Source organism: Dermacentor silvarum, chromosome 1, assembly GCF_013339745.2.
Source record: "Dermacentor silvarum isolate Dsil-2018 chromosome 1, BIME_Dsil_1.4, whole genome shotgun sequence".
Taxonomy (NCBI): Eukaryota; Metazoa; Arthropoda; class Arachnida; order Ixodida; family Ixodidae; genus Dermacentor; species Dermacentor silvarum.
This window is the reverse complement of record NC_051154.1, coordinates 137,915,821-137,935,429: the sequence shown is the minus strand read 5'-3', so window position 1 is coordinate 137,935,429 and position 19,609 is coordinate 137,915,821. Positions and strand designations below refer to the sequence as shown.

Here is a 19,609-nt window from a genome sequence, read left to right as displayed (position 1 = left end):
ATCGGAAGGTGCGTAAATGATAGGCTGCGTGAACACGCAAATAACATGCGAACTGGAGGAGTGGGCCGTCTGGCTTTTCACAGCAGAAAGCATGGGTGCAGTCCCATTTATAAGCAGTGCACTGTGATAGGAAGAAGCCAAACGCAAACAACATGTGAGATTATTGAAGCGGCAAAGATCGCTAGTTTGGGAAACGCTTGTGTTAGCGCGCCTTCAATTGATCTTTCAAAAAAAAAAATTCAATTTTTTAAACATGGTACAGAGGGTGGTGTCATGGAGACAGCATCCTAATATTGCAGCTACAAAAAATTTTTGGCTATTTATGGTTAACTTTTTTCATCTTCGATATCATCTTAACTTTCCATTACACATGTCATGTTGCTGTCTTATGTATTCAAAACCAGTACATATGCGCATGTGTACGCTGCTGTCTGTTCCCTATATATGTGTGTACCGCTTCGCAGAATAAAAACAATTGTTGGAAGTTTAGCGCCGTGTCTGCGTCGTACCTCTGTCTCTCGTCCCTCTTCGTGCGCTAAAAAGTAAAAGTCATGGAATACCAACATGCCCAAACTTACACTCTTTCCAGCCAAGGAAAGCATCGGGAAAATTAGGTGTGGTTGAAATTGGAATGTAGAAAATAATGAATAAAATGGAAATGAAAGTGGACGAAAAGATAACTTGTCAGTGGTGGGAGCCGGACCCACAACCTCTGCATTATGTGTGTATTTCGCTACCAATTGTGCTACCACTATGGCTATCGATTCGTTCACGAACTTTGGTATTTGTGTTTACTGGATCTAGGCCTAGGAGTGTTGGCCAGCGCCACTCAGAACCATGGTGGGTGGATGTGGGACATCCTTTTTAGCCCAATGGTGTCACGCAACACGTGATCTTAGGAGAGCAGGCACGTGGAGCAGGCAATGTCCTCATTCCCACCACAATCCAAAGACATGTTCCAAATGGTAGACAGTCCCTTTAACCCAGCTTCTATATGTAGGCATGAGTTTTTTCCCCCTTCATTTCTGTTGGACACTCAAACACAACCCAAACACCTATGCCATTTTGGAGGGGCGGCCAGAGCACATGCCATATTGCAGCACCACCAAGACGGGCGCTCTAAGAAAATGAAGAACACAGGAGTATGGAAATGACACATGACACATGACACTCCTTAAGGGATCCTGAAAGGGGAAAGGAGAAGCACATAGGAAACATAAGAGCAAAAGTGCCAGGTAGCAAAAAAAAAAAAAAAAAATGGACAAGGCTTCAGTACAAGTAGGCAATGTGATATGTGAAGCAAAGGCCAGTGTCACTTTAACTGTTCATAGTTACATGCACCAAAAAAAGACAGAAGAAAACAGAAATAAGACCCAGAATCCCTAGTGCTAATGAAGAAATTATTTTTGATATAGAAAAGGGGTTCTTGGCAGTGGCTAATTATACATTTTTATGTGGCACCACATGGGGTAACAACCATTTCATTATGTTTTACTGCTGTATGTTGACTCATGTCATAGAGTTTCATATATTAAAATTACTAGAGGGTAATTGCACAGTGAAATCATTTAGCCACCACGAGAATCATGGATAGTGCATGTATTTTTCTATCAACTAGGCATGAATTCATCAAGAAAGTGCAATGCAGCTTTTTTTATTGCTCTTTTTGGCCAAATCTGTTGTGTTCTAGCCTCACAATGTTTCTCTAAAGCAATTAGTAAGTGTGTTATATTCATGATAAATATATTTCATTCTGCAATTTCTAGCATTTAAATAAATCACAACACTTTGGAGTATGTGTGCCACTAAACCTGGATGATGATGGAGAAGTACCATCCGCCATGTGAAGTTATTTCTTATATTCTAAAACATTATTTTTGTGAGTAATGTTCCGAATAACGCTGAATCATGACAATTAGAGGCTGAATGAGACTAACTGTTAGCATACAACGAATTTGCAACAGAGTGAGGTTCAAGAACAATAATGTAAGAATCTACATGATCATTTGAAGGCAGAAGGATGAAGTCTAGGCAAATCCATGTACTTCCATCATTCTCCTGCTGGCTGAATAACAATGCTAGAGTAGCAACCACATACTTGAGCCAAATATACGTATTAGTACAGAATTACCGCAATATGATCATGAGGCACGCCGTAGTGGGGGGGGGGGGGGGGGGCTCTGGATCAATTTTGACCACTTAGGATTCTTTACCATGCACCTAAATCTAAGTACTAGACAAGTATTTTCGCATTTCACCCTTATCGAAACATGGTTGCCACGGCCGGGATCAAAAGCTACTGCAGCGGGTCATGATCTTGGATCGTATTAATTCAGTCACATTATTCTTCCAGACAATAAATTTGCCTTAGCAGCCTGCTGAAAAAATGCTACTGAAGAGCATACACAATTAATGATAAGTGATTTTGTTGTGGGTTTCCTCATTACATTAAAATGTTGATAAAGGGCTGCTAAACGGTCCATCTTACTACCAGTACTGAAAGCATGTGGTCACCTCTGAGCATCCTGTAAAGGTTCGAGCAGACACAGAGGCTCCATAGCATCCGTGACACTAAGGGGACTGGACACTACAGGAACAGCATCCAAGTCACCAGAGACTGCTGGTGAAGCCGACGACTGTGTAGGTGTCAAAGGCGTAGCCACCATAACAGGCCTCGGGGACTGGGCAGCAGTCGTTGGCTCAGCAGTAACGGTGCTGCCTGTCTCGCCAAGCTCTTCCATCAGGTCAGTCACATCACGAATTACAGGGCCCTCAGAATACTGGGAACTTCCAGGCTGCACAAGGAAAGAAAGAAAGACACCATGAAAACTCAATGGTCTGAAAACAGATAAGTGTAAAAAAACTTTCTCACACTTTAAACTACTAAGTCTTACTCACGGGTTATACTACTGTCAATATGAAACTCCCGATAATTTCTCAGCATGGTTTTCATTACAGCTATTTAGCTGGTGGCTCACTTGGCAACATTTAACTATGGGCTATTTGTTAGGCCTCGCGTTTGTTGGCCATGTTCATAGCAGCATGTATGTACACAACTCCACACAATGGTGTTCATGAAAGGGGAACAAAAACATGCAAAAACAAGTTCTCAACTTTTCTCTAACCTGAAAACTGCAATAGGCTTCGTTTCTTCTTTTAGTAACACAATTCACAAGTAAAAGTGGTAAAAACAAGCGTTAGTGACCTTTGACTTTTAGTTAGCAAAAACACATAACAAAGGGGTTATCCTTTGTTCTAACTTCTCAGTGCCTGGCAAACACCCAGCCTGAACTAATTAGACAGGATGTGGCAGCACTGCTGCTGCACTGCCTGGTACAAGCTTCTCAGACTTGCCCCTTGACTACAGTTCTTTTCTACACTGTCGCTACTGCTTGTACATGCCAAGTATAGATGCAAGCTAGCAACAGACGTATTTGCTGAATCACTTAGTGTGTACTGGCTCATAGATAAGTATTCTCGGCCAATCAGTTTTAGATACTACTTCCAATGGCCACTATCAGTTTTAGATACCACTTTTAATGGGCACTGATTGGCCAAGCCAGTGGACAAAATGCCTGTCACTTCAGTGAGGTGTCACTATATGCCACGTCATGCAAGAAGGAAAGTATCTCCAAATGTGATCAGCAGAGAATACAGCCCCCAGCTTAACTTACAAGTTTCATACAATCTGGACACGGACATACATTCCCATTCATGTGCAACTTACATTTGTGTTGAGCATTGGTTGCTTTACCGCTGATGTTTCTTTCTGTTCTATTGTTGCAGCTGTTATTACCTTAATGTAGATCCAACACTCCACCTATGCAAGTCTTCATTTTCAAAGCACTATAGTTCATTTACAGCTTGGCACAACAACTAAAAAGCAATAAGCTCCTTTCCAAGTCGTTTAGAGCAAAGCCAACGAGAGAAAAGGCATACGACTAGACACGGGGAGCTGCCCCAAGATCACACTTTTTTGACTTTGCTTGGCTGCAGTGTACTGGCCTTCCAACTTCAGAGAAGTCCAAGCACAGGTGTAGGTTGATGATTAATGAATTTTGCTTGCAATGCTCATCATGACCTCCATCCCCTCAAGGAGGAGGCCCCAGCAGGTTATTATAGCGTGCAAGAGCACTACCTGGAATCTTTCTTCTGGGTATGTTGGTAAGTGCAGAAAACATTACTGCTGTTACTGCTGTCAACAGATTGCATTGAGATCCGTTTCTGGATTGGATTTGGATGCAGTTACCCAGCTGTCTCTTTTGTGTCTTCTTTCATTTGACATCCATTCAGCTATCTCAAAAGCATTCACTGAACATATAAATTGTTATGGTTGGCATCGGAAACAATTCAAATTGGGAAGGGGCAGTCTATGAAATGGTAGTGGTTGTACATTTAGATATGTGAACAAGAACCAGCTGAACAAACAACACATCTTTTGCACTGAAAAACTTAGGAGTTGTAGTCACAGTATGTTAAGTTAAACTGAAGGACGTAAGGGCATGCTAATTTGTTTTTGTCCCCTCATGTTTTTCATTCCAAGTTATTAACATCCTGGTCACCACAACATGCAGAACCGACCAGATCAAAGTTACATCCTACTACCGTCAGAAAAAAAAGAGAGTGGCTGCTCAAAGAGAATGACTGGAAATTGAGGTTTTCATCACCAAACCTCAAAAACCAGGGCATTTCCCTCAACACTGGCCCAACCGAGGGGAAAGAGAAATGTTTAAAAGGAATTGAAGACATAGACATTAAGCTCTTAACATAACTCCGTTCATATGAGGTCATTTTAATCCTTTATAGAAGACAACAAAGAAAAATTGTTTTCTTGCCGAGTTTTGGCTTTGAGTACAGAGGTTCTGGCTAAATGTCTTTGGCCAACACTGAATGACAGGCAGGAAACACCATTTATTTAATTAGAGCAGGAACAGAATATGAGGAAGAAGTTTGGCACGCGACTCACTTCTTTTCAAAGCAGTCAGAGGAGAAACATAGATAAAATTCCCCTGCTGCAGAGGTACCACACAGGTAATGTGGAGCATATACCAATGTACAACTCGGTTTCACATTCGACGAGAACTGTTTCTACAAGTTCCACAAGAAGCCATAAGTGGCTTGGGGTGAAACTCGCTTCCAGTGTTCTACCTGGTACTGCCCACTTATTGCTAAATTTCTACAAACTATTTGTTGTTTTCGTTGAGTATCCTTATTCTGGGTGTATTTAGCATGTTTAGCATGACAAAATAAAAAATAAGCTCTTTTTTTTTTCTTTTTCTTCTGGGTCTCAGAAGATCTGAATGGTAGCCAGTATAGTTATTAGGCATCTCAGTTCTCGTACTGTGACTGGAGATGGTGTGTGCATGTTTATAATTAAGGAACGCATACTAGGTCCCATCACAGCCTGATCTACGGGGCATGCAAGGCGGCGAAAGAAGGGCTCGAATTGCCACAACGTGAAAGCAGCTCTGAATGGCTGCAAGTACAGTTATTAGACGTCTCGGCGCTCATGCCGAGTAATTGCATGAATACAGTGTGTGCATGCATGTACGATTAAGGAACATGTACTATATCCCATGACAGTGGCCCCTTTCAACTCTTAATAAGCTTCACCGTATAACACTACTGTAGCGAGGCAAAGCTGACACAAAGAAACTGGCCCTTATGCAACATGTACTAGACCACTGCCTAAAGCACACTTCTCAATGCATGTCTCTATCTGAGCAAACTGAGTTAGGCCTGCACTGCCAATACCCAAATGGCTTGGATTAAAATCTGATTGGCTGTCAGGTCGTCTGTGGTCCAACCACAGACGGCCTTGTAGAAAAGCATCTGCCACAGCTGCGGGAGGCAACTGCTGCCGCCTGCTACCTAATGTTAAAATAGGTACAAGCACGCTCCCGGCCTAGTACTGGACCTCAATGTTGGAAAGGGGTGTTTGTCTCCAATCCGAAGACGTCTCCACCTTAATAGGTGCATTTGGGGTGCCACATGGGAAATGGCCACCATGGGAGCGGCCTAAACATCACTTTTTTTCTGTGCTCACGAGGGTTTCGACAGGAATTTAGGGCACAGGCTCCTTTCCTAAGCGTATCACCCCTGAAGGAAACCAAACGCCAGGCCGAGATACAATTGGCTAGCTACCTAACACATAATGGCAATTATGATGCGGCTGTGCTGCATGTTGCAGTCTTTTTGATACGAAAGGTTCAAATGGCCCACTGAGCGAAAAAGCCGGCATCTGTCCTATGTAGCAGCAAAACAGCACCTAAACTCGCATTGCCATTGGCTGTGACGCCACGTCACGAGCTGTGCCTCGACGGAGCAGAGCGGGCGAAAGGGAACATCTCCTGCCGTGTTAGCACACCAGGTGTTGCACAAGGGGAGAGGGCATTGCCACGACATCATGTCACCCTCACTCTCCATGCGTGCTCCTTGACGAAGCAGAGCTTGGCAAAACGGGAGAAAGGGACCACCGGCTGCTGCGGTAGCACGTCAGGTGTTGGGTGAGGGGAGAGGGCATTGAAGCGACGCGTTGCCTGATGGGCATCACCACGTTGGCGGCATGTGACGTTGGCACTGCAGGCTGCTGCTGCTTGCTGGCTCAGGCAGCACGTACCATACCACTACGGTACATTACTCGCAGCACAAAACTCGAAAGACCACTTAGCGCTGCTCAATTGGACATTATTGCTTTAATGGGTGAATCGAGGGAGGTGGCAGGTATGCATTTTGGTGGAGGTGCTAGGTAGTAAGAGACCCAAAGCTCCGCAGTGGTCGTTGCCTCAGTATTAACATAATGACAGAGGAAGCGGGGCCTGCGCCAGTAGCGACAAACCCAACTGTTGTCCTGGCGAATCCAAGAGATCTAGGAATGTTATGTGGTACTGATAATGTAAAGATGGAAGATTAGATTGCCATGTATGAGCGTTTGAGTACCCACAACAGATGGGATGCAACTGTAATGTTGGCCAGCCTGATGTTCTACTTGCAAGGCACGGCGAGGGTTTGGTTTGAAAACAACGAAGATGAGCTTACTGACTGGGAAATGTGTAAACAGAAGCTGAAGGACTTGTTTGGCCATCCATTCGGGCTGAAGAACGCCGCTAAAAAAGACCTAGCAACTTGTGAGCAAAGGTCCACGAAATCATACATCACTTACGTCCAGGATGTGCTTGCTCTGTGCCGCAAGGCGGACAGTGACATGTGCGAATCAGACAAGCTCAGGCACGTTCTGAAGGGCTTCGCTGACAATGCTTTCAAATTGCTAATGTGGAAGAATTGTGCGACAACAGGCGATGTTATCAAGGAGTGCCAACACTTCGAGCAGGCAAAGAGCTGCTGCATTTCAAAGTCGTTTGCCCGCTTCTCAAACATAGCCAGAATAAGGTACTGATGTACCTTATTCTTTTCACCTCGCCAGCGGTACCCTTCAGGCTATCAAAACCCTGCTGAGTGGCAAACTGCAGATGATCGGCCAATCTACTTTGCCTGCCATTGCATCAGTTACATTGCCTGCCATTTCCGCAAACGTATCGCCTGCTTACTTCCATAGCCAACCTATGGTTACTATTGTTCCGGACTGAGTCCACAAGGTCTCCAGCCTCTATTTAACCAGCAATCGCCTAACAGCGATGCTACTGCTACATGGAACAGTTGCTCACCATTATTCCACCATCACCAGTCCCATTCGCCGCCAGCTCGTTGGCCCTATCACCTCAGGCTCGTCGCCCACTGCCCCCATTGAACCCCCGACACTGGTCCCTGGAAAACTAACTGCTGAAGCTCCTGGAGGTGATGCTGCATTGATGACTTTTTGCTTTTTGACAACTGATGCTGCATTGACGACTGGCCCTTTGGAACTAAAAATCCTCTGCTCACTTTACCGACCAGGCAGAACTTTATTGATGGTATAGTTGATGGCGTAAACATTCCGGCACTTAATGACATTGGCGTGCAACTATCTGTGATGAGTGCCTCATTGGGCCGCCGCCTGAACAACGATCTCACACCTGCCACATCACGAACCCTCCGTGTCGCCGATGGAGGATCGCTCACCTTGCTTGGAATGTGCACTGCTTGCATCAGCATTGCAGGGCACCTTACCACTGTTTTGTTTGCGGTTTTGCAACACTGCCCTAATTACATTATACTAGGATTAGACTTATCTCATTCCATCCTCTTTGACTGTGCGTCCAGTGCAATTAAACTTCAACTGCCCCAGAGCTGCAACATTCCACAAGACACACAACTGTGCTTATGTTCCCTCGATGACATCCGCCTGCCACCTCAAGCCACCAAGTACATTACCGTGACTTCATTTCTGCCTGTTCCTGACGCGTCTATGTGGTGTGTCCGAGTGCTCACGTAATAGTTGAAAGGAACGTCGTCGTTCCGCACACCCTATTCACTGTTGGAGGCTTATCGTCTTGGAGGCTTATCGCGACATTTTTTTATTTCGATGGTCGTCCCTTACGCCAGACGTCAGTGGTCACTCACCAAATATACTGGTGACGCTAATCCCATACGCCGACGTCTGTACCTCATTTTAAAGGGACACTAAAGAGAAACAGGAAGTTCAGCTGGAATAAAAGAGAGACCTTCAGCAATGCATGCAGTTTTTGTTGGGTGCAGAAATACGAGTTATTAGTGGACAAATTCGTAAACAAAGACTAAATATCTCTTCCTCAATTTCTCTCACCCCAGATTCGGCACTGAAGCAGTGTCGTCACAGATTTCATTGCTCTCAGCGAATCAGAGGGCGCCATGATACGTCACTGCTTGCGTAAACGGTCGAGGCGCTGGCTGCATCATAGGCTGCATGACCACTGCGTTTGCGTTCGCTGCGACTTTTGCTCAGGTGTTCTGTGGCCGCGATGGATACCGTTGCTGACGCTGAACCTTGCAATGAAAAGCTCGCTAGGGAAGCAGGACTGCATTTCAGCGACTTCAGTGAAACGGAGCGCAACATGATCCTCTGTGCTCGCGCGGTAGGTGTTTCCGCGTACGATGATGGTGAGCCACCGGCCGCGCCGACGGAAAGCGAAGCCTCGTTTTTGTCGACGGAAGGCGAGGCGTTCGGTCCGCCAGGCGACGATGTTCCTGACAAAACAAGTGTAGAAAGTTGCGCTCATACTCGGTATGGTTTTTTCGTGGCTTTTTTTAATGACATTCAGCACTCACCGAGCCGCCAGTTTGCTGTTGCAGGGGCCCCAGTAGGGGATTTGATGAAGGCGACATTGAGGGAACAGCTGCTCGAGAAAGGACTGGCCTCTGGGGCACGCCAAGATACTTTCCGAGGGCAGGATTATATACATAATCCGAGGGCGAGAAATGCAGAGAGCCCACCATCGGTTTCTCTGGCTCTTTTGCCGTTTTATCATCGGCAGGGCCGGTCTTTCGTAGCGATGCCTTTCTGGTGCTAATGATTTTTCGTGCTTATCGCGCTTTGTCAGTGGTCAAAGCGACGGTCCGTTCGCGTTATCAACGGGATCAGCCGGCCGTGAGTGGTGGATGATAAGACTAGTATAGAATAAGTCATAAGGCATCGTTACAAAAAACCCGCCCAGAGCACTGAGCCATTGCGAACGCCGGGGCTCATCCCGCGGCACCACATGAAAGGACACAGTCGGGTCAACACTACCGCTGCCCCTGAGCAAGCGCCTTGCGCCGTTTATACAGCCATGAACACTACACACACGAGGCATTTTCTGGCTGTTTCCCGCGAAGTCAACGTTTTTCGAGCCATGCAACACGCAACCAAACGCTGCAACACTGTAGAGCGAAACAGGCGTGTGCGATGATGCATGGAGCAAAAACGAAACTATCACGACCGCATGTAGCGCCATGCCATTTTTTCTTATTGTTTATTTAATTTCGCGCTAAACTTGTACTTCCTCGCTTGAAACGGGTTAAAAAGTTGGCAAATGCTGTTTATGTATGTTAAAGGTGTATTTCATTTTGCTTTTTATTAAGAGGGATAAATCGCTCTCGACCAATCGCGACCAGGCTGCGTTTGTGATCTCCGACGTCACGAACGTGTAGTGTGGAAATTCGAAGGGGCGTCAGCACCTATCCTTCGGTTTTTTTCTCGCTTATTAAACCTCTGTTCTCAGTAAGAATGGTATGACTATGATCGTGAAAGGATAATCTACAATTAAAGCTGAACCTCCGGTTTCCCTTTAGTGTCCCTTTAAATTATACAGCCACAAGCTGGATAAAATGCTGACTAAGGGAGTCATCGAACATTCTTCAAGTCCGTGGATGTCCCCAGTTGTCCTTCTTGAGAAGAATGGCAGCTGGCGCTTTTGCATCGATTACCAGCAACTGAATAAGATCACGCGCAACGACGTCCATCTGCTGTACGTAGTCATGATGCCTTAGACTGCCTGCATGGAGCCAAGTACTTCTCATCCATAGACCTTTGCTCTGGGTATTGGTAGATCTCTGTAGATGACATGAACTGCGAAAAGGTTGCTTTCATAACACCGGACGGGCTTTACCCATACAACATTATGCCATTCGGCCTTTGTAATGCCCCGGCAACCTTGGAGCGAATGATGGACTCTCCATTTCGCAGCTTTAAATGGTCCACTTGTCTATGTTGGCTAGACGATGTAATAGTTTTTTCGGCCACATTTGTGAGTCACCTTATGCGTCTGTCGGCCATTCTTCCTGTCTTCCAACATGCCGGCCTGCAACTCAACTCGTCCAAGTGCCACTTTGAACGTTGCAAGATTACTGTTCTCGGCCACCTTGTCAGTGCCGCAGTTCTACCCGACCCTGAGAAGATTCACGCCATCCAAAACTTTCCCGTACCGTCATCCACAGCAGATGTCGGAAGCTTTGTTCGATTATGCTACTATTTCTGTTGCTTCATCACGAACTTAAGTCGAAGCCTTTGCCGCCCTTATGCGCTATCTAACAGCTCCCTCTTTGCTGGCTCACTACAATCCATCTGCTGCTACTGAAATTCACACAGATGCCAGCACCCATGGAATAGGAGCTGTTCTTGCTCAACAGCGGAACAACAAAGAGCACATAATTGTATTCGCTAGCCGCCTTCTCTAATCCACAGAGCAGAAGTTTTCTATCCCGGAACGCGAGTGCCTAGTGTTGGTTTGGGCAGTAAAGTTCTGCCCTTACTTATTTGGCCACCTATTTTTTATTATCGCTGATCACCATGCCCTGTGCTGGCTCTTGTCACTGAAAGACCCAACTGGACGACTGGATCGGTGGTTGCTGCAGCTACAAGAATACACATTTACTGTTCTGTACAAATCAGGCCGCTTACACAAGGACGCCGACTGTCCCTCCTGTCACTCGGTCAACAGTCCAGATCATAATGCCCACCCGACACCGATACTTACGTCCTAGCCATTTCAGACTTGCGTGACATTCGCAATGACCAATGTCGTGATGACTCTTTACGTCTCCTTATCGATTGCGTAACTTCTGCGCATTCTGAACTCGCTATCAGAGCATTCGTATTCCCCGACGGTGTTTTGTACTGATGCAACTTTCAGCCTGAAGGCTGGCAACTTTTGCTTGTTTTACCTTGACATCTTCGGGTACAAGTTCTTGAGCAGCTACATGACGCACCCATCGCCGGCCACCTCAGTGTCTCCCGTACCTACAACCGCGTGTGACGACACTTCTACTGGCCTGGCCTGCATCGCTCTATGCGCTGCTACGTTGCTGTTGTGCGCTCTGTCATCGCCGCAAATGACCTGCTATACTACCCATTGGACACCTACACCCTATCGATGTCCCTTATGAACCATTCTTTAGTGTCAGCATCGATCTCCTAGGCTCTTTTCTTATATATAAAACCTGCAACAAGTGGGTCGCTGTCTCAACTGACTACACAATGCGTTACACCATCATGCGAGCATTGCCGCCAAGCTGCGCTATTGACGTTTCAGTTTTCCTCCTGTATGAAGCCATACTACACCATGGCGCACTGAGGCAGCTACTCCCTGATGACGGCCGCACCTTCTTGTCCTGCGTCATCGAATATCTTCTTAGTTCCTGTTCTGCCAGGCACAAACTTTCCACCACATATCACCCCCAGAACAACGGACTAACTGAGCAGCTCAACCGATGTTGACGGAGATGCTATTCAGGTACGTTTCTCCAGACCATAGTGACTGGGACGACACGTTATCCTACATAATCTTTACATATAATTCGTCCTGTCAGAAGACCGCTGGTTTGTCGACATTTTATCTTCTGTTCGGCTGCCACACAACTTTGCCCTTTGACACACTCCTTCCACCCGCAACCAACACTCTAACTGAATATGCCCGCGACATCTTTGCCTGGGCTCGCACAGCTTGCCAGATTGCCCACACACGGCTCACTGCCTCACAGGTTGCACAGAAGACGAGGTACGAGAGCCGCCACCGGGACGTTCATTTTTGCCCTGGGTCTCTAGTTCTCCCATGGGCACCATGCCACCGCATCAGCCTGTCTGAAAAACTGCTCCTGCGCTACACACGGCCTTACAAGATCCTGCGCCAGCTTGGCGATGCAAACTATGAAATATCCTCGCTGGACTATCACTCATCATCTGCCCCTGTGCCCACTAAGGTTGTCCACGTGTCTAGACTTTCGCCCCAAAAATGCGAGCGCCAAGACGGCGGCTTTCCAAATGAGGCATGATGTTACAGAGCAGTGGGGCCTGGTGTTGAAGACATGCTGACCATCAACAAAGAAGACGATTTGGTGGGAAGAATGTGTGGCTGGTTCAGGCAGCCACCTTGTGTATGCAGCGTTGCCACACTTTTTAAATACCTTATGCTTCACTAATTCTGCCCCGTGGCAACATATTCTTCCAAGGCATCCTTAGACTTCACAAAATGTTTCAGGGCCCCTTTAATTAAAAAATTATGAGGGGAAGTCAAAAAGTAAAGGGACTTTTGCAATTTATTGCACTAGGGTTTGTTAACAATGCTAGTATCCAGCGCTGAATTAGTGTCATCTGCAACACTTCCATGGAATGTGTGACTCTTATTCCCGAATTAGTCGTTAAGAGTGTAGCAGACCGTTAAACATGGCAGCTTCACTGTCGATTTACACCAAGGAGGAAATGAGGGCAGTGATTCGCTCTTTGTTTGCAGAAGGTGTTAAACCTGCGGAAATTATTCGTCGAACGCAAGCGCAGTATTGGTGACAGTTGCTTATCGCAAAGCAAGATCTATGAATGGATGGAGCATGTCAAACAGGGAAAAACTTCTTTATGTGATGAGGAAAGATCGGTCAGGCCATCGACACCAACGACTGAGGACAATTTGAAAGTTGTTGAGGGTATGGTGATGGAAAACAGACGAATCACAGTGGACGAAATCGCCAATACTTTACATGCCAGTCATGGTTCAGCGTATTCCATCTTACACAACAGACTAAATTTTTAGGCAAGTATGTGCAAGGTGGGTCCCGAAAGAATTGTCAGCGCAGCATAAGGCACAAAGGTTGGACATTTCTCGTAAACATTTGGCCCGTTATCGTCGCGAGGGGGATAGATTTTTACAGCAAATTGGGTTAAACTTGGGTACATCATCACAAATCGGAAAGTAAGGCTGCTAGCATGGTTTGGAAACACTCATCATCACCAGAAGTTAAGAAATTTAAATGTCAACCATCAACTGGTAAAATTATGCTAACACTATTCTGGGACATGGAAGGTGTAGTAGCCGTTCATTTCACCCCAAGAGGCAAAACTGTGAACAGTGAGAACTATTGTGATGTGTTGCGAACGAAACTGAAATCTGCAATCAGATCCAAACGTCATGGAAAACTGCGAAAAGGTGTCATCCTACAGCAAGATAACGCTCAGCCACATTCTGCCAAACAGACGGCCGAAACAATAAAGCAATTGGGATTCGAATTGCTGGAACACCTGCCATACAGTCCAGACCTGGCTCCAAGCGATTTTCATATGTTTGGACCATTGAAGGAAGCGCTCAAGGGAAGATTTGCAAACGATGCAGAAGTCATTGATGCGGTGCAAAATTGGTTACAGGTGCAACCAAAAAACTTTTTACAAAGTGCGTTGAAGTGCAGAGAGGTTAGGTAGAAAAATAATGCACGTTTCAGTTTTCTATCATTAGAATAAATGTACCTTTTCTCAAAAGTCCCTTTACTTTTTGACTTCCCCTCATAAAAGACGAATAGAAAACTGATAAAATCTAGCTCCTGGCAAGAGCTCTTGCTTCCTTCAAGAAATTCATCAGCAAAACGTACTGAAGTGACCTGGTAGTCGGTAACAAAGGCACCCTTGGTCAGTCGGGGCATCTTGGAGGCGGAGCTGGGACTGTCATGTAGCATCAGTGGCATCTTGCGCTTTACAGTAATGTTGCGGTTGGCCTGCACCATGGTGACAAGAAACTGGATGAGCTTCTCGACAATCTGCTGCTGCTTCATGTGCTTCTGGCGCAGCCGGGCCACTTCCCGCCAGAGAGCCTCATTTTCTTTTTTCATGTCGGCAAGCAGTTGGTCCATCCGCTCTTGGCGATCCTGCATGTTGCCTGCATTGGTAAGTAGTTCCTTGAGGACCTCATTGCGAGCCTGTCCATCTTCAGGACCCTGACCCCCAGCCCTGCTGGATGGAACCTGCAAAAGCATTTGGCAGTTCTTGTCAGTCCATGATCAATTCTTTTGCAGTGGAGAGACTGCCGTAAGTACATTGATTTTAGCAAAGATGTAAGCTACAGAAGCTGATGAAATTATCAATGTAATTTATTACCATTACAACAATGCATCACTTGTGAAACATCCAATGTTAAAAAAAAAAAAAAACATGTAAAGCTGCTCCATTCATTCTTCAAATACCTGCATATGAGTGCAAAATATGATACTTTAGCTAGTATTATCTTACAAAGACCCAATGACAACTGTCCCCATCTCCCCACCAGCATCCTTCATGCGCTTCTCTATTGCTATGACATGTTAATGGTAGCTCAGCACCAAATAAATTTCTAGCCAGCCCAGCTGTTTACTTCAACCACAGTGAATCAGTAGGGTGTGCTTATTTTGCAGTAACATTTTTGTTCTCCATTGATTGCATATACTGTACTCATTTGCAAATGTGCATGCTGAATCATCAGGGGCATCTTGCAATGCCTCAAGAAGGCTAAAATTTAACAGTAAAAGCTTGTAACAACGAAGTTCAAGGAAAAGCCAAACTTCATTATATCCATTACTTTGTTACAATAAATGTCCATATTCATGGCCAACATTGCCCACCAAAGCAGCAAGGGGAATAGTGGAGGGGGGGGGGGGTTACCACTCAAGAAGGCATAGCTGATGCAAAAACCTGCAGCACACTACTGAAGGAGTGTGAAATACTGTCTTCACTACAGACTGATTTCACTAATGCAGCTGTGAGCACCAATCCATTTTCGCTGTCATCATGTGTGGACACGTAGCACCGCAATAGGTCTTATGTTTTGTAAGTGTGCCAGTGAAGTACTGCAAGCAACTGATTCAGTACAATGCAGGTCACTGTACGCAAACGGATTCTTCTAAACAACAACAAAACTTTTTTAAGCAGGCACCTAGCAACAACCATTGCATAAAATCAGATGCCTGTGGTGCTTCACTGGCACGTTCACGAAATGCTGACAAGCCAAACGATCACCAACAGGGTAGCCAGACTGGGCTATTAATAGCCAAATTGGGCTGCTCTTTATGTGCTTTAGCGTCAAAAAGTTTTAGCTGGCTATATGGCTATATTAGGGCTTTCTTTTATTACCCTTGGATGGTGAAATTAGGAACTTTAGTTTACTGGCAATAACAGCACTCTGCTGTTGTGCAGACATCAAGGTAATCCTGCACCCCCTTCGAAATCATATGCCATTTAGCTATGATTATTCACACTGCTTAATTCTTTCTTTCTCCTCTGGGTTGCAGTGGTGCATGTCTGCTGCCATATGTCTCACGCCGGTCAAGGGGCTAGAGGGGCAAGAGTTGCCAGATGCATGTCTATGTAAGGCAGAGAGGCTTAGCACAGCCTCTGCAGCACCCAAAAGCAATTTTTATCATCTTTGAACTGTGCTGCTCTTTATATCACCAGTGAAAATGCACATTAATTTTAGTTAAAACGCAAGTGTCGCTTCCATTCATTTGCAAAAAGCCCCGGTATATTCAGCTCGGACAGACTCTGTGATGCCCTTTTCATTGTTCGAGCCAAGCAGCACTGCACGTCAAAAAATCTGATATTGCTGCACTGATTCGTAGCGACTCTTCCATATTGTTATTGCAATAATAAACTCTGCAAATACATGCCAGAACCAATTTCATGATTATATACTCCAGCATGTTACTTTCTGCTTTCCTTTTAAAGAAAATCTCACATAACCAGAATGAAACCGTAAAGGAAAACATTATGGAAAGGAAAAGAAAATAAGATCATTCCTTAACTGCTTCTCTCATTTTACTTTCAAAACAAACAAAACAAAGTGTCCTATCTGATGCCAAAATTTAGCAACGAACAGATCCACGTCTACTCACACTATACGTACGCGTATTGATATTCTGACAACAATAACGGAGAGCATGAAGATGCTAACACGTTTGCTGCTCCTGAATTTTTCCTTTCTGTACACATTAATTGCCATCCTGTCACAGCTTTCCAACACAACTTCTCTCGGTGCAAATATTTTGAAGCAACTATTTTCTGGCGCCAATGAATGTTGAGTTAACACTTTGAGCATTACCCTCATACATGTACAGTGGTGGAAGCAAGTCGTGCATGTTAGGTGATGACCGAATGTTAAAAAAAGTGCCTTTTTGAAACAAAGCACTGCCTAGTGTCGCTCTGGAGAGGCTGCAACCTCCTGTGACTTCTGAAAAACAATCTGCAGAACCAATCTCATGATGGCTGTCGATAATACGTTTAGCATTGAATCAATACACCAGCACAATGTATTGCCACCGTTGAAACGAGTTATGTATGAGATGGTGTACTGCAGCGGGATTCCTCTTTTGTGGATCCCTAAGGACATTCGATGCCATCTAGCCCTACCACCATGAAGCCTGCGTGTGGCCTGCACGCACCGGTGGCTGCGAATGCTCCGAATTGTTCCCTCACTTGCCGAACACCAAGTGGCACATACTCAGTGACCCAAGTTGGCGAGAGGTTCATTGAAGAGCGGCAAATACCCAGTGAATTCATGCACAGCTCACTAAAGCGTTGGCGTGAAAGACAATCATTGAAAAGCAGCGCATACCCAGTGCATTTGTGGCGCAGCCTGCTAAAGCGTCAGGCTGCTGTCTTGAGGAACCCTTGTGACGTAGGTTTGATTCCACTCAGCATCGCATAAATGTAAGGGATCTTTTTGCCATTGTAGAGCAGCACATTGTGAGTTGCGCACACCTAGTTTCCCAAGTTGGCATCAAAGACGTTCATTGAAGAGCGGCACACATATACTGGCACACACCCAGTGACCCAAGTTGGCATCAAAGAGGTTTATTGAAGACCAGCACAGACCAAGTGGCACCATACCTAATGCTCAGCGTCAGAGTTTCATTAAACAGCAGTACCTACCCAGTCCCGCATCTACAGTGACCTATGTCAGCATGAAAGAGGTTTATTGAATAGCGGCACATAGGTACACATTGCCACATATTCAGCCACCCAAGCTGGTCCAACTGTGGGTTTCAAACCCCGTTCCCTCAGCACAGCAGCCCGATGCACTCCTGATTTGACCATGGACTACCCAGTGACCCAGGTAGGCAGGAAAGCATTTGGATACATACATAGAAACATAGATAGCTAGCCCCTGGAAAGTGTGTGAAGTACTCTAAGAATTCTAATGCATTAAAATTTCTTGTGCTGCGGCATCTCGACTTCAACCAGAACTGATTTTTCGCTTTGCTCGGTGGTGGCTGCCACCGTGGTGGTTTAATAGTATTCCTGCTTTGACTAGTTAACTGCCACATGATCACGTACGTGCTTGCCCACTTTTAAATTCAGCATTGTCGAGCACGTCGTTTGAAGTTACAGGTGTCGCTAAAAACTGAATGCTATCTCCTTTCTTATCTCTGAAAGCGTTACCACGAGACGTTCCTCTGCATGGCTCTCCCATAAGCATGCTATTACTTTGTTTTCAGGTGGGCGCTCGCAAACTGGCGATACTGCTGCGCGCGCATCTTTTTTTTTTTTTTTTTGTGAGGTGCGTGAGATCAGATAGAATCTTGTCTAGCAATGAAACCCGACTGGGTTTGGCATGCAATGAAACCTGACCCTGCAATGAAACAATTGATTACTACAAGTTTGTCACTCGCTTTGTTTTTCTGATGGGTGCACACCACTGAATTTGCATCCAGGTGCTCACAAGGCATGCCTCACTTTCACTATAGCCACGTGTCCCTGGGGCTGTACTCCTTAATGATCAACTTCATTTTCTATCCTGAGGGCCATCTGTCATTGGTTCGGACATGGCTCGGAGGCCCCCACATCGCCGTTTTCGCTGAGATTGGCCCCTCAGCATGACTGATGATAAAAATATAAAGTGAAATGAAACGTTACAAAACATGGACCCGAATTGTGTCACATCTTTTTTAAAATTAATTTGTGAGAATTTTATTACATTTATAAAAAATTATGCCAGTTTATCCATGTACTGAACAATACACCATGTATAAAACTGCACACAAAAACAATTTGGCGCTTTAATGCCACCTAAAAAATTATTTACTTGTTTTTTCTCAAAATAAGTCACTCCAAATAAATTAAATCTGTAATTAAAGATGTGACTCTGGGGAAACACATTACTTTGAGGGTCGCATTTCATTTAAAAAATGTAACCCTCAAAGGCATAAAAGTGCATTCAACCGCTTGGCACCACTACAGGATTGCCCATATCTGGCTAATGCCGTGAAAGATTTTGGTAATTATGAAGCCACATTCTTCTCTGCCCTTAAAGGGCCCAGCTCTTGTATTGCCTGCCAAGAAGTAACTCTGCCACAACTGTCACTTCTTAGAGCCAAAGAAGCATGAGGAAGTGTGCAGCATGAAAATGCAGCTGGACAATACATGGACACAAGAGGAACAAATAGGACAGCATGAACGCTGTCCTTTTTAACCCTCTTGTGTCTGCATTTTATATTCCTGCTGCCATTTGACGACTTTTCAGCTTGCTCAGCTTCCTATTGTTAAAGATTTAGTTTTCTTCGGCATTCATCCTAGCAAACCTTTTGCCAAATGAAATGGGCTACATAGTGCAACTGTTGTGAGAAAATTTAATACTGAAAAATGTCAATTTCTGTATTCATTAGTATGAGTATGAATATCATCAGTATGAGTCGGTGCACAAGAGAACATCATATGCATTGCAATTATGTCAAAGCTGTTTTTGACACATATTGTACCATTTGCAAATATATACTGCACATGTGTGAGAAAGCCTGTTTTCCAACCAAAAACTCTCGTCCACCAACTAGTAGAACAAATAATTGTTTGCATTCAACTGCCTCGCCCGTGCCAGTACCAAACGTGCATACCTCTCTACTCTGTAGAGGTGCGGGTGTGGTAAATGCTATTGACAGGTTACAGTATGTTTTCTGTTATTAAGAAGAGCATGTCACGTTTACATGGCTATCACGA

At 45.1% G+C, this 19,609-nt stretch overlaps 1 protein-coding gene across 5 annotated transcripts in view; it reads right to left on the bottom strand.

The window, feature by feature from the left end:
- Positions 1-19,609, bottom strand: part of LOC119436099 (heat shock factor protein-like) — a 125,641-nt gene that overhangs the window by 70,439 nt on the left and 35,593 nt on the right. For all 5 annotated transcript variants that reach the window (XM_037702845.2, XM_037702844.2, XM_049660912.1 and 2 more), the window contains 2 exons: positions 14,245-14,613; positions 2,515-2,795 (listed from right to left, as the gene is read on the bottom strand). In XM_037702845.2, coding sequence (XP_037558773.1) covers positions 2,515-2,795; positions 14,245-14,613 — 650 coding nt within the window. The remainder of the gene's footprint in view (positions 1-2,514; positions 2,796-14,244; positions 14,614-19,609) is intronic.